The 14,253-nt window shown below is 47.8% G+C and overlaps 1 protein-coding gene across 1 annotated transcript in view; it reads left to right on the top strand.

Moving 5' to 3' along the window:
- Positions 1–14,253, top strand: part of SLC14A2 (solute carrier family 14 member 2) — a 184,950-nt gene that overhangs the window by 105,363 nt on the left and 65,334 nt on the right. The window contains exons 2-4 of the mRNA XM_060173810.1: positions 10,182–10,355; positions 12,524–12,704; positions 13,891–14,080. Coding sequence (XP_060029793.1) covers positions 10,182–10,355; positions 12,524–12,704; positions 13,891–14,080 — 545 coding nt within the window. The remainder of the gene's footprint in view (positions 1–10,181; positions 10,356–12,523; positions 12,705–13,890; positions 14,081–14,253) is intronic.

Below are 14,253 nucleotides of genomic sequence, written 5' to 3' on the forward strand. Positions count from 1 at the left end.
AGGGAGTGGCAGACTGGGGCAGAGGGGGAGGTGGGAGGAGCTGGGCTTCCTCACAGGGTGCAGGTCTCCCAGCCTGGCTGTGAGGGCACCTTCAGATCTGACCTGCAGCATGGGGATTTCTCATGGCATCACTTGGAGAGGGTTCTGAGTCCTTGCACACACCCCACCCTGCCCCACCCAGCCCCCCCCCCCCCCCCCTCGAATCAGAGAAGCATCTATCTGACCATGAGCAGCAGCTGGGGATGGTTTGAATGCTAAATCCTGAAGGATACTTGGGTCCAGCACCTCAGGTTAGAGAATGGTTCATCCAGCCAGGGTCAGGCACACTGAAAGCCAGGGCTCCTGAATCCCATTTTAGTTCTTCCCATCAAGCACACTTTACCAGCTAAGCAGTGACCAAGAGGGAGACCACAGGACAGATTACCCAGCAGAGTGTGTGCTTCTCCAGGCACCAAGCAGGGGTTGGACCAAGGCGCATTGGGGAGAGCTTTGATGCAGGAATGTCCCTCTGTCTCTCTATCTGGAATAAACATAAAGTAAAAGTTGGTCCAGGAGTGGTGAGGACATGTATATGCATGAGGATACAGTAGTGCAAAGAGAGAGAGACAGAGACAAAGAGAGACACAGAGACTTTCACTGTGATCACTGGCTGACTCTGCCTCAGGCCAGAGGTGATGAAGACATTATTTTTCAATTTTTATTTAGTCATATATTTATTTAAAATATTTACTTATTTTTATTACTGGTTCAATAATGATTAATAAGATTGTAAGATAACAGAAGTATGATTCCAAGCAATTCCACCACCAGAGTTCAGTGTCCCATCCCCTCCATTGAAAGCTTCCCTATTCTTTATCTCTCTGGGAATATGGGCCAAAATTCTTTAAGGGAAGCAGAAGGTGGAAAGTCTGGGTTCTGTAACTGCATCTCCACTGGACATAGACATTGGCAGGTGGATCCATGCCCTAAGCCTGTTTCTGTCATTCCCAAGTGTGATCGGGCTCCGGACAAGGGAGGTTCCAGACACATTTCATGAGGTTGTCTGCCCATGGAAGTCAGGATGGTATAATAGTAGCATCTGCAACTTGATGGCTGAAAGGCAGTAAAATATAAAGCAAGACAAATGATTTAAAGAGCATGAACTTAAAGGTAAAAATAGAGCAGATGAAACTAAGGGACTTAGTTTGTGTGGGAAGAAGCTAAGAAGTCTATTTTGGGTGTATTCCAAGGGGCCCAGGACTTTACTAATTTTTGCCTGAGCCCAATAGCTAACATACAGGTAGACTAAAAGCATTGTTGGGGAGATGGTCTCAGAATTGATCATTTATTTGATAGGCACATGCAGAAATCAAGAGAGAAGGGGTAAACAGAGAGAAACCTGCAGCCCTGCTTCACTGCTTGAGAAGACTTTCTGCCTGCAGTTGGAGGCCTGGGGCTTGAACTCAGGTCCTTGAACATTGTAGTATGTGTGCTCAATGGGGTATGTCATGACCAGGCCCCAAGATATAACTTTGTCTTGAACTCATAGGCCCAGACTCAGCTAGGAAGTGGCCTGTCCTAACGTGATCTGACCACCATCAACTCATGTCCTACTGGATTATAATTCACCTCACAGGCTGCTGTGTGTTTATTTTTCACACTGAGCAAAGGGAGGGCCCCCTGGAGGTGAATCATTCTTGTTTTCTGGAAGCCTCCACAGGAGCTGACTAGTTGCATATCATGTGTCTGTGAGCAGAGCTGGCCTGACAGGGAATCATGTGGGGTTCTCCATCCCCATCTGTCTCGACACCCCAAGGATCTCAAGTCCAGAGCCCTGGAACACCATGGCCTCTTTGTCACCCATCTGAAAACTCCCTGAAACAGGGGTGGTGTCACTCTCTGCACGTGACAGTATCTCAGCTGCACCTGCTGGGGGCAGCTTCGTGCATAGGGAAGGGTCACAGGGCACGCTGCGGTGGGGGCAGTGCCTACAGTCTGCAGAGCACTGTTCTAAGGACTTGGCGTCAGCTGAATCACTGGTGTCCTAGACACAGCCCTATGGGGTGACGATACTATTGACTCCATTTTGCAAGGAAGAAAACAGAGGTGAATCTGCAAACCCACTAAGATCACGGAACTGACACAAGTAACTGAGCCAAGATTCACTCCTCAGCAGGAAGACTCCGGAACCTTAAGTTTTCAAACATCCCAGGCCACCCCCACCCCTCCTATGCTTCACCTCCAAAACACCTCAGTAACAGTGTCACACACTGAGTCAGAAGTCTCATTGGGGATATACTCTGAATGGAGAATTTCTTTTTTTGTTTAGTAAACTTTTAAAGATTTTTTTTTTAACTTATAGAGACCTGGGTTTAAGTTCCTGGTCCCCACCTGCAGGGGGAAATCTTTGCAAGTGGTGAAGCAGGACTGCAGGTGTCTCTCTTTCCCTCTCTATCTCCCCCTTCTCTTGATTTCTGGCTGTCTCTGTCCAGTAAATAAATAAAGATAATAAAAATTAAAAGGGAGAAAGAGATTCTGGCACCCCAGGAACAGAGTCTTAGCTCTCTGCCTCCTTGGTGGGACAGTGACAAGCACATAGTGACGTCTCTACTTTAGTGCCATTCCTACTTCCTAGTCTGAAACTATTGGCCATGAGAGCTCCACCCGGTGTGACATTTTGTGCTTCTTGCCTCAGAGCTGAGTTGGGCTTTCTGGTCATGTTTGTTTGACGTGTAAAGTGAGTGGATTGCACTAGATGGTTTGCAGCTTTTCCTGTCCTCCCCACCCGGATGGATGCCTACATAGAGAATACCAATTCAGCTGACCATCTGCAGGTCTAAACGCTCTGATGTTCTCTCGCCAACACCATCCATCAGGGCATCAGACAGAATTGTTTCCTTTCCAGCTGGAGGCTAGGCACTGTGAACAGAACCTCAAGTGACCCTGAGCTCCCCATCCCCATCAGCTTCCAGGGAAGTTGATTCCATCCCTGCCTGCACCCCAGATGATGAGTGAGGATCCTGCTGCCTGGGGCCAGTTTTTCAGCCTTGATGCACGAAGTTATGTTCCCACCAGCTGCCAGGGCCAGAGAGAAATGGGCACTGAGCAGTAGAGAGGGGCAGTGCCATCCCCCAGCCTCTTGCCTCTGACTCTCTCACATAAGGCAAGGCAGGGCACTGTGGTCCATGAAGGGTGGAAACCCAGAAACAGCTCCTCTTCCAGAGTTGAGCTTAAACCTTTGCCACCCCAGGGCTGGGTTATGAGGTCTCATTCTCTGTGATCCTTAGCCTTCTCTGGCCCGCAGTCCTTACAAGACTAGGACGCAGATTCCGAGAGCCAGAAGACAAAGCTGTTCCTCTGGGTAACTCTTGGGAATATCCAGGAGTCCAGAGTGCAGCTGCTCTCCTGAACAGCTAAAGATCCCTAGACTCGGGCTGCCAGCAGGAGTACTGTATGGTCCCTTGATGGGTATCTCAGCATAGCCTTAAATTTCAATTTGAAAAATTCCAAAACTTAAGTAGATTACATTTGAAAAAAAAAATCCTAAATTTAAGTACAGTGCATTTGAAAATTATAAATGTAACAGGTCCAATTAAGTTTAACAGTTGAATTTAGCCTTACATGTCAAACTGGTATCATTAAGATCTATTCTTTTTGATTTTTCAGGGTGCTTTTAGTGCTGGGAATGGAACCCAGGACCTCACCCATGGGGAGCATACACTCTACCACTAAGCTATACACCCAGCTCTTTGTGAATTGTTAATGGGCCTGGGAGAGAGCTTGGATTACACAGGAGTATAAGCTTGAAACCCCAGTGTGGCTACCACATATGTCAGACCTAACAGGTGCTCTGGTTCAGTCTCTCTCTCTTCCTCTCTATCCCTTTTTAAAAATTTTGTATTGTCATTATTTTATTTATTGGATATAAACAGCCATAAATTGAGTGGAATGGGGGTGATATAGAAGGAGAGAGACAGAGTCACCTGCAACACTGCCTCATCACTCTCATAGCTTTCCCCCTGTAGGTGGGAACCAGGGGGCTCAAACCCAGGTCCTTGTGTATTGTAGCATGTGTGCTCAACCAGTTGCACCACCACCTGGTCCATATATCTCTATCTTTCCCTAGTGGAGTAGGGCTTTTGAGAGGGGAGGTTCCAGGACACATTGGTGAAGTTGTCTGCCCTGGTTAGTATGGTGTCATGGTAGCATCTACAACTTGGTGGCTGAAAGGCAGTAAGATATAAAGCAAGACAAATTGTTTAATAAACAGGAGCCCAAAGGTAGGAATAGAGCAGATGAAAATAGGGGTCTTTATGTGGGAAGATGCAGGAAGTCTATTTGAGGTATGTTCCAAAGAGCCCACAATTTTCACAATTTTTGCCTGAGCCTGATAGCTAATGAGGCAGGTTGGCTTTCTAAGCTACGTGGGTGTATGGAGTGGTAACACACTGGACTTACATTCAAAAGGTTCTCAGTTTGATCCTGAGCACCACCAGTAGCAAGTGATGCTCTATAAAAAAATTAATAAAAAATAAAAAAAAAAGCAAATCTGCCTAGGTTCTCCACCTGGGCCAGTCCTGTGTATACTAGCACCCCTCTAGAGGTCCACAGCTTTGCAGAGTGTCACTTCACATCACCTGTGTCCACTTTATCCTTTTTGTAGCAAGCGGCCTCTGCCCATACAATTCCTGGATCTCGCCAGGCAGGATCAGTGCTCAGCACGAAGGCCTGTGCTCCTCCTGTCACCCACATCCACGTCTTTGCACTGGGCCAGATGTGGGAACACCCCTCTTCCAGCTCTCTCACACCCCTGCTCCCTCTCCCTTGGTTTCTAGGTGGCAGATCTGTCTGCCTGCAGTCTGTCCTGCCCGCCAGCTGATAACATCACAGCTCTGTCCTCTGCCCACACCCACCCCAACATCCATCTGGCTGACGTTAGATGAGGGCGAGGGTGGGGGCATGCCTACAGTGTGTAAGAACCCCTGCTTCCTACCTTTGGGGGGACTCCTCAAGTGGAGGGAGGGGTGAAGCAGAGCTGCAGGTGTCTCTCTGTCTCTCTCCTTCTCAGAGACCTAACCTCTGTCACCTCCCCTAGCAGTGCCCTCCTGTCCCTTTCCTCAGAGTTGTAATGTTAATAGAGTTGGAGAGGTTTCTCCTCTCTGTCCCTTCTCTGCCAAGCTGAGAGCTCCCTGGGGCAGCAGAGGTGTTGTGGGAAAGGGGAGGGGAGAAGGGCCTGAGACAGGAAGGCAGGTGGGTAAGATGTTAGACATGGCTGGGGAGAGGACAGAAGATGGGGAACCTGGCAGCACTCTCAGCAGGAGTCTGAGAAACACCCTTATAGGCCCCAGCAGCAGCGCACCCAATTAAGCACATATTTTACCAAAGCTCAAGGACCCGGGTTCGAGTCCCTGCTCCCTACCTGCAGAGGGGATATTTCATGAGCACTGAAGCAGGTCTGCAGGTGTCTCTCTTTCTCTCCCTCTCTGTAGCTCCCCATCCTCTTTCAGTTTCTCTCTCTGTCCTATCTAATTAAAAAAATGGGAGGAAGGGGAAAAATTGGCCCTGGGAATGGTGAATTTGTAGTACTGGCACTGAGCCCCAGCAATAGCCCTGGAGGCAAAAAAAAAAAAAAAAAAAAAAAAAGAGGAAAGAAAAGAGAAGAAAATACCCTCCAATGAGAACATGGGCAGCTGCTGGTCCTGGTGACCTTGAGAGGAGCTGAGGGTGGAGCTCTCGGCAGTGAGCCCCCGGGACAGAAGAATCTATGACATTCAAAGATTCCATGAAATAAGGACTGCCTGCAGGGAAAGGTATTCAGATGCTGTGAATGTGGAGGGAGAGGGAGCTGAGCATGCCAGGGATGGGACCAGTCCTTACTACATACCAGGCATGCTCTCTAGCTTTCAGAGACTTTCAGAGAATGATTTTTTTAAAGATTTATTATTTTAATGACAGAGAGAGAGAGAGAGAGAGAGAGAGAGAGAGAGAGAGAGAGATCTGTGCAGACTGATCCTGGGAGTCCTGAGCCCCAAATATTCAAGTGTGTTACATGGCCAACACATAGCTCCTTGGCTCCTTGTTAATCTGTTTCCTTTAAAAAGAATTTTTTTTTTTTTTAGTAAAAAAGATGCATTTGATAGAGACAGCCAGAAATTGAGAGCAAAGGGGAGATAGAGAGCAACAGAGAGACACCTGGAGCCCTGCTTCACCACTCCTGAAGCTTTCCTGCTGCAGGTGGGAAGTGGGGATTTGAACCTGCATCTTTGTGCTTGGTGACATGTACATTCAACTACCTGCACCACTGCCAGCCCCTGCAAATGACCATTGAAGGACTGTTTATGTTGAGATAAGCATCGTGTAGGCTGGACTATCTACATTTATTTCTCCTGATTGGGAAACCAATGAAAACATTTCAGTGGATAGACAGTCCATGGTCACAGCTGGGAACTTCATAGGCTACACTCTCTTCAGGACCCATCTTCCTTGGGTGGCAGAGTAGGCTGACCCAGCCTCCCTGCAGAGAGTGGGGTGGTCCCTGACATTGCTGCTATACAGTGAGGGAAAGGTCCTGGAGAGGACCACAAGAGGGCTTATGAGAATATTCCAGCTCCTTTTTCATCTGGATGGCTTAGAAGGAATATCTATCAATGGGCCAGATGCTGCATTGACTACTGGCCACCAGAGGGAGCAAGTGCACTGCAGAGGAATAGCCTTGCTGACTTCACTCTGCTAAACCTTTCTGGCAGCCTGCAGCTCTATCTGCAGGGTGAGAAGAAAGGAAACTCCCCTCTTCCAGGATAAGCCGGTAGGGTCTAAATGCACTTTGCAGAACCATGCTGAAGGCAGCGTGGCTTGTGTGAAAGCTCCACCCCCACACCCCTAAATGAGAACAGATTTTTGTCTACAAAGTGCAGGGCTAGCAGGTGGCCAATAATCTCCATCCAAACAAGACCCCTGAGACACACAGGGAGGAGATGTTATCAGAGGGAGAGTCCCCACTCAGGCAGTTACCTGTAGCTTTCCATCCACCCTCCATCTGTCCTTCTTCCTACTTTTACTTCTGCTTATATGCTGAGCACCTGCTATGCACAAATCATGGTGCTAGGAGCTGGGGTTAGAACTGCTTTCATCTCCGCACAGAGGATGAGCTCAGGTGTGGAGATACAGCTATACACAGGGGCCGGCGAGGGTGCACCTGGCTGAGCACAAGTGTTACAGTGTGCTAGGACCTGGGTTTGAGCTGGTCCCCACCTGCAAGGGGAGATCTTTGCAAGTGGTGAAGCAAGACTGCAGGCGTCTCTCTGTCTCTCTTCCTTTCGGTCTCCCCCTTCCCTCTCAATTTCTTTTTCTTTCTTTTTTTTTTCTTTATTGAGGGGATTAATGGCTTATAGTCAACAGTAAAAATACAGTAAGTGGTTGCCAATACGTGTGTAACATTTCTCAGTTTTCCGCATAACACTCTCACTCACCCCCCCACCTAGGTTCTCCTCTGCTATCATGTTCCAGGACCTGAACACTCCTCTCCCCTCCCCAGAGTCCTTTACTTTGGTGCAATCACTCTCAATTTCTGACCATCTCTATACAATAAATAAAGATAATAAATTTTTAAAAAACAAGTTTTTTTTTATTTAAGAAAGGATTAATTAACAAAACCATAGGGTAGGAGGGGTACAACTCCACACAATTCCCACCGCCCAGTCTCCATATCCCACCCCCTCCCCCGATAGCTTTCCCATTCTCTAAACAAGTTTTTAAAATAAAAAGATGGAGGCAGAACGGTGGGTATTGAAACAGAAATGAGTAAAGGAGAGGCGAGAAGAGGAGCCAAAGAGCCAGTCAGATGGGTGGGAGGTGGGGTGGGGCTGGGGGCATAAGTGGCCAGCAACAGGTCTGTGCCTGTGCAGGTGAGCAGAGAGCATAGGAGGTGCTGACCACAGGAGATAGCCCAGCTCCTGAGGTTACCTGGTTGGTGTGATGTCAAGTCCAAGTCGTGACGCTAGAAATCAGTAGCTTAAAAGAAGGACATGGGAGTGACAACAGTATAGCTCACCTGGATTGAGCACCTGATTCTCTCTTCTTTAAAAAAAAAAACTTTGTTTATTTAATGAGAGAGATGCAGTGGGAGAGAGACCACAGCAGCACTGCTCATCTCTGACTTAGGGTAATGCTTGTTATAATTTTAACTTAAAAAGGGTTTAGGGAGCTGCGTAAAAGGATTCACAGTGGGGAGCTGAGAACAGGTTTAAACAATAGGTTTTGTTAGGGTGGAATGGGGAAAAAGGCAAAATAAGCAATTATCATCAGTGGTTAAGAGTACGCTAGGTGCCGGGGAAGTCGGGCGGTAGTGCAGTGGGTTAAGCACATGTGACACAAAGCACAGGACCATGTAAGAAACCTGGTTCGAGGCCCCAGCTCCCCACCTGCAGGGGAGTCGCTTAAAAGGCTGTGAAGCAGGTCTGCAGGTGTCTATCTTTCTCTCTCCCCCTCTGTCTTCCCCTTCTTTCTCCATTTCTCTCTGCCCTATCCAACAACAATGACATTAATAACAACAACAATAATATCTACAACAATAAAACAACAAGGGCAACAAAAGGGAATAAATAAATATGTTTTTAAAAAAGAGTATGCTAGGTGCATAAAGTTTGAGTATAGTTATCAAAAATTCAGTCCCATAAGATAATCAGCTGAGGTAAAGGTTGCTCATGACTGTAGAGGGGTCTAAAAATTTACCAGCAGTAGTGCAGCAGATTAAGTGCAGGTGGCACAAAGCACAAAGACTGGCATAAGGATCCCGGTTCGAGCCCCCGGCTCCCCACCTGCAGGGGAGTCGCTTCACAGGCGGTGAAGCAGGTCTGCAGGTGTCTATCTTTCTCTCCCCCTCTCTGTCTTCCCCTCGTCTCTCCATTTCTCTCTGTCCTATCCAACAATGACAACAATAATAACTACAACAATAAAACAACAAGGGCAACAAAAGGGAGTAAATAAATAAATAAATAAATATAAAAATTTTTTAAATAAAAGTTTACCGTCTAGCAGAGTTACACATGTTCAGTGCCCAGGAGAAGTAGTGATGATACTGGAAACATACCTACCGGAAACACCTACACCAAGATGAAGCAGCAGCCAGAGAGATCGATCTGCTCCAAGTCTCCTGCTTTTCTACATCCCCCTTCTCTGTGTGTCCAGCCTCAGGCTGATGTCATTCATATGCTAATAGTCCCAAACTCCTGTTGGGGTCACAACAGTGCTAAGAACTGAACTTCAGAGTTTAGAGCCTCAGGCATGAAAGCCTTTTTGCATAACCATCATGCTCTTGGGCTGTCAGAAAAGTCCGGACTTTCCCGACAGCCTCAGACCAATGCACCTGTTTAAAGACATTCAAGGCCCAGCTTTGGACCCAGCCTTTTTATCACTAGAAAACACTTTGGTGCTGTGGTATCTTTACCTCTCTTCCTCTGTCTTTCTTTCTCTCTTCCTGTTTCTATTCTTCCTCCCTTGCTATCCCTGCATCTGAAAAAGTTGGCCCAGAATGTCAAAGCCCTGGCAACAACAAACTTTTTCTCTTAAACTCACACTCAACTAAAAGACGGAACTATGTATCTATCTAAAGGAGGGAATATACATATTGACAGGTACAACTAGCTCTGGTGATAAAGATGTATGTGGACAACCTGAAAAATAGAGAAAGAATATCTCAGTGATGAGAAAGAAAAAGAGGTGGGGCCAGGTGGTGGCACACCTGGTTAAGCACACACACTGCAGAGCTCAAGGACCTGGATTCAAGCCCCCAGTCCCCCATCTGCAGGGGGAAAGCTTTGCAAGTGGTAAAGCAGGGGTGCAGGTGTCTATCTCTCTCCCTTTCTATCTCCCCCTTCCCTCTCACTTTCTGGCAGTCTCTATCCAATAAATAAATAAAGATAATAATTCTTTCAAAAGAAAAGAAAGAAAGAAAAAGAGGCATCTATTCTAGCCAGGTGGTCAGGGAGAGCTTGACAACAAAAACACACTGTCTTCTAGACTTGGAAGACAGGGGAAGCTGACAAGCAAAGGCCATGGGAAGGACCCCAGTCCTCTGTTAACGGCAGGCATGGGAGACCTGGAGAGAGTCAGGATGGGCTCAGAACTCCTGAGGTTCCTTGCCACCAGCCCAGGCCTGGCCCATCTTGACTTACCTGCTCGCTCTCTCTCTTCTGCCCTGGCAGATGAGCACCCGTCCCCAGAAGGACATGAGTGACACTCACACCCGGCCTCTCCTGGCAGAGCCACTGTCCAGCAGATACAAACTCTATGAGTCGGACTTCTCCAGCCCAAGCTGGCCCTCGAGCCCCCAGGACACACACCCGGCCCTGCCCCTCCTAGAGATGCCTGAGGAGAAGGTGAGGAGTGATGGCCCCACACCGAGGTGCTTCCCCCCCTGCAGGGGGCTGGGTGGAGGGAGGGGATAAGATGCGCTTTCCTGGAGCAGGTGGCGGTTTGCGCTTTTGTTTTCTGTTACAAAGTGTTGAGCACACACATTACCATGTGCAAGGACCTGGGTTCCACTTTTTTTATTAATTAATTAATTTTTCACCACTCCTATCACCAAAAGTCTGTGTCCCCAACCCCACCACCATAGATACCCACTCTAGTTCTCATACAGTCTTAGATAGTGGGTGAAATGTTTTTTTTTTTTCACATTTGTATATTCAGTTGTCTATATTCCACATATGAGTGAAACCACTCTGTAGCTGTCCTTCACCTCCTTACTCACTTCACTGAGCATCATCTTCTCCAATTCCATCCACTTGATCCCAATCGCTTCCTGCTCCCCACCTGCAGGGGGAAGCTTCACAAGTGGTGAAGAAGGGCTGCAAGTGTCTCTCTGTCTCTCTTCCTCTCTATCTCCCCCTCCCATCTCAAAGTCATTTTGTCCTATCTAGTAAACAAAAGGGGGGAAAGTTTTAAATTTTATGTCCTTATGGGGGGAGAGAGAGGGAAAAGAGAGGATGAGAAGGGGGAGAGAAAGAGAAGGTAAGAGAGAGAGGGAGAAAGAGGGAGGAGAGAAGAGGGAATAGAGAGAGAAAGGGGGGGGAGAATGAGTATGTTCTGTGAGTTTCACAGGCAACAGAGACAAACAGAGCAACACTGTCCTACATACTCAGCTCTGCTCGGGGATCAAAACAGGAACCTCAGACATGCAAGTCTAGTGCTCTAATGGCTGAACTATGGCCCTGGCCACATGCCTTTTGACTTAGGGATTTTTCTACCTTTGTCAAAAAAACCTGACAACCTTCCCTGTCCCCATATTTCTTCACCCTCATAAACCTGTACTATTTCATTGTTTTAATATTTTATTAGTGATTTAATAGTGATTTCCAAGCATCTAAGATAATAGGGGCATAATTCCACACCATCAGAGTGCTGTGGCTCCCTCCCTCCAGTGAATTCCATAGTTGTCCCAAAGTTGTAGATAATGGACCTTTATTCTTTGGTCAAGTTCACATATTTCATTTCTCTCCTTTTTAAATTTTAATTACTTATTTTTATTAGAGACAGAGAGAAATTGAAATGGGGGGAATATAGAGCGTGAGGAGACAGAGACACCTGCAGGCCTGCTTCACCACTCATGAAGCTCCCCCTGGTGGGCACCAGGAGCTCAAACCTGGGTCCTTGTGCTCTGTGATGTGTGCGCTTAACCAGTTGTGCCACCACCGGGCCCCACAAGCCTGTACTATTTCTTTTTCTTTTTTTTCTCTTCATATACTTTTATTGTTTTGTTCTTTTTACTGATCTTATAATACCTTGTTACAATAACTTGTCTTTTCTTTTTTTTTTCTTTACTATGACTGTATTTTTTTCTTCTTTATTTTTTATTTATAAAAAGGAAACATTGACAAAACCATAGGATAAGAAGGGTACAACTCCACACAATTCCCACTGCCAGAACTCTATATCCCATCCCCTCCCCTGATAGCTTTCCTATTCTTTAAGCCTCTGGGAGTATGGACCCAAGGTCATTGTGGGGTGCAGAAGGTGGAAGGTCTGGCTTCTGTAATTGCTTCCCTGCTGAACATGGGTGTTGACTAGTCAAGCCATACTTCTAGCCTACCTCTCTCTTTCTCTAGTGGGGCAGAGCTCTGGGGAAGCAGAGCTCCAGGACCCATTGATGGTGTTGTCTGTCCGGGGAAGTCTGGTCAGCATCATGCTAGCATCTGGAACCTGCTGGCTGAAAAGAAAGTTAACAGACAAAGCCAAACAAATTGTTGACCAATCATGAACCTAAAGGCTGGAATAGTGCAGATGAAGAGTTGGGGGGTCCTCCATTTTGCAAATAGCTAGTAGGCATATTTTAGTTATATTCCAAAGGGCCTGTGGCTATACTAGCTTTTTTTTCTCCCCTGAGCCTGAAATTTGATATGCAGGTGGATCTGAGTTATTGTCTGAGGAGATGATGTCATGGTTGGAAAAAGGACCAGAAAGCTGGATCAGGGAAGAGAGTAGCTCCCTAATATGGGAAAGGGGAAGCCTGTACTATTTCATATCTTACTGTCATTCCTCCCCAAAGGATCTTCGGCCATCCAATGAAGAGAGTCACATTGTGAAAATTGAAAAACCCAGTGACAGGAGTAAGAGGCGAGAGAGCGAGGCAGCCCATCGGGGCTCTGCCGGCAGAGGGGGCATCAGCCTCTTCCGAGCAGTAGGCTACCTGACCGGGGAGATGAAGGAGTACAAGGCCTGGCTGAAAGGTAGGAAGGGACCAGGGGAGCGGCCACACCAGTTGAGAACACAGTCCTCTGACCTGAACCGAGAAAGCTGTCCTACTTCTTCTTCTAGCGTTTGCCCTTCTTCCATAGCCAGTCAACAGCGTCAGGTTGAAAGCTGTCAGGAGCTGCTTGTTGCTGGCTTTGAAAGTGACTGGGATCCATGTGGATTCAGTCGGCTAGGAAGGATCGTCAGATTCCCCAATGAATGGGTACTCACGGGATGCACCATGAGAAGGTCAATCCAATGCATCCCAATTGTCCTACTCACATTCACAAACACACTCACACACTCACATTCAAACTCTCACACACATTCACACTCACTCACATACATTCACACACACACACACACACACACACACACACACACACACACACACACACGCATGGCCAGGGCTCCCACAGTTGAGAAACTCCTTGTCCTGACCCCAGCTGGGCGTGATCTGTTGTACAGACCAAGAATCCCCAGTGTCACAATGAAGTGTGTTTCTCTGCTTCCAGCTGTTTGCAGACACTTCACGCCTGCAGACCCTTCACACCACTCCTTCCCTGGCTCCACTGCCACTTCCTAGGTGCCAAGCAAGTGTGGGCAGAACCCTCCCCTCACTCCAGGGTCCCTTCCTTGGAATGTCTTTCTTCTCCTGGCTTCCTGCAGTGGACACCCCACTCCCCACCTCCACTTGCCCTCCACCTGTTTACATGCCCTATTCTGGACTGGAAAGCAAGTCACAGGAGGAGGCAGAGTGTGTGTGCCCCCACTTCCCAGCCCTGGCTTCTCACCACACACTCTGACTACCAGACAGGCTAAAATTGCTTCCTCCTGTCTGCCTTCTCCAGACCAGGCTCCTTGCAGCTCAGATCCCTGTCTTATAGGAAAGCCCCCACCCCTCCCCATCTCTTGGCCCAATATACCCACCACCCCACGATGCCCCCTGCAGTGCCACTGGGGCTTCTTTGCCAATGCAGCCACTGGCAGAACTAACACCAAATCAGACTCAAGATGGTGCTTCATTTTACACTACATGACAAACACTGATACACGCTGGGGCATCACAGCATACTAGACCAGGCAGCTCCTGCATCTGTTACCTTGGTTACCATGCCAACAAGTGGTCCAGGAGGGAGGTGCAGGTGGGGTCCTGCTGATGGTTCTACCTGCGTCTTTCAGATAAGCCCATGGTTCTCCAGTTCACAGACTGGGTGTTGCGGGGGACGGCCCAGGTGATGTTTGTCAACAACCCTCTCAGCGGACTCCTCATCTTCATCGGGCTCATGATCCAGAATCCTTGGTGGGCAATTGCTGGAGGCCTTGGGGCAGTGGTCTCCACTTTAACTGCTCTGGCCTTGAGTCAGGACAGGTAAGTTCTCTCCATAGGCATAGGGCAGGGGAAGGTCTTAGAGAAGGCAGCTGTCGGAAAGCTTAGGGTCTTCAAGCAGATAGGTCTTGGAGGCCATGCAGTAGTGGTTAAGGGCACATACTAGCAAGTGCAAGAACCTGGGTTTGAACGCCTGCTCCCCACCTGCAGGGGGG

Source organism: Erinaceus europaeus, chromosome 15 (genome assembly GCF_950295315.1).
Source record: "Erinaceus europaeus chromosome 15, mEriEur2.1, whole genome shotgun sequence".
Taxonomy (NCBI): domain Eukaryota; kingdom Metazoa; phylum Chordata; class Mammalia; order Eulipotyphla; family Erinaceidae; genus Erinaceus; species Erinaceus europaeus.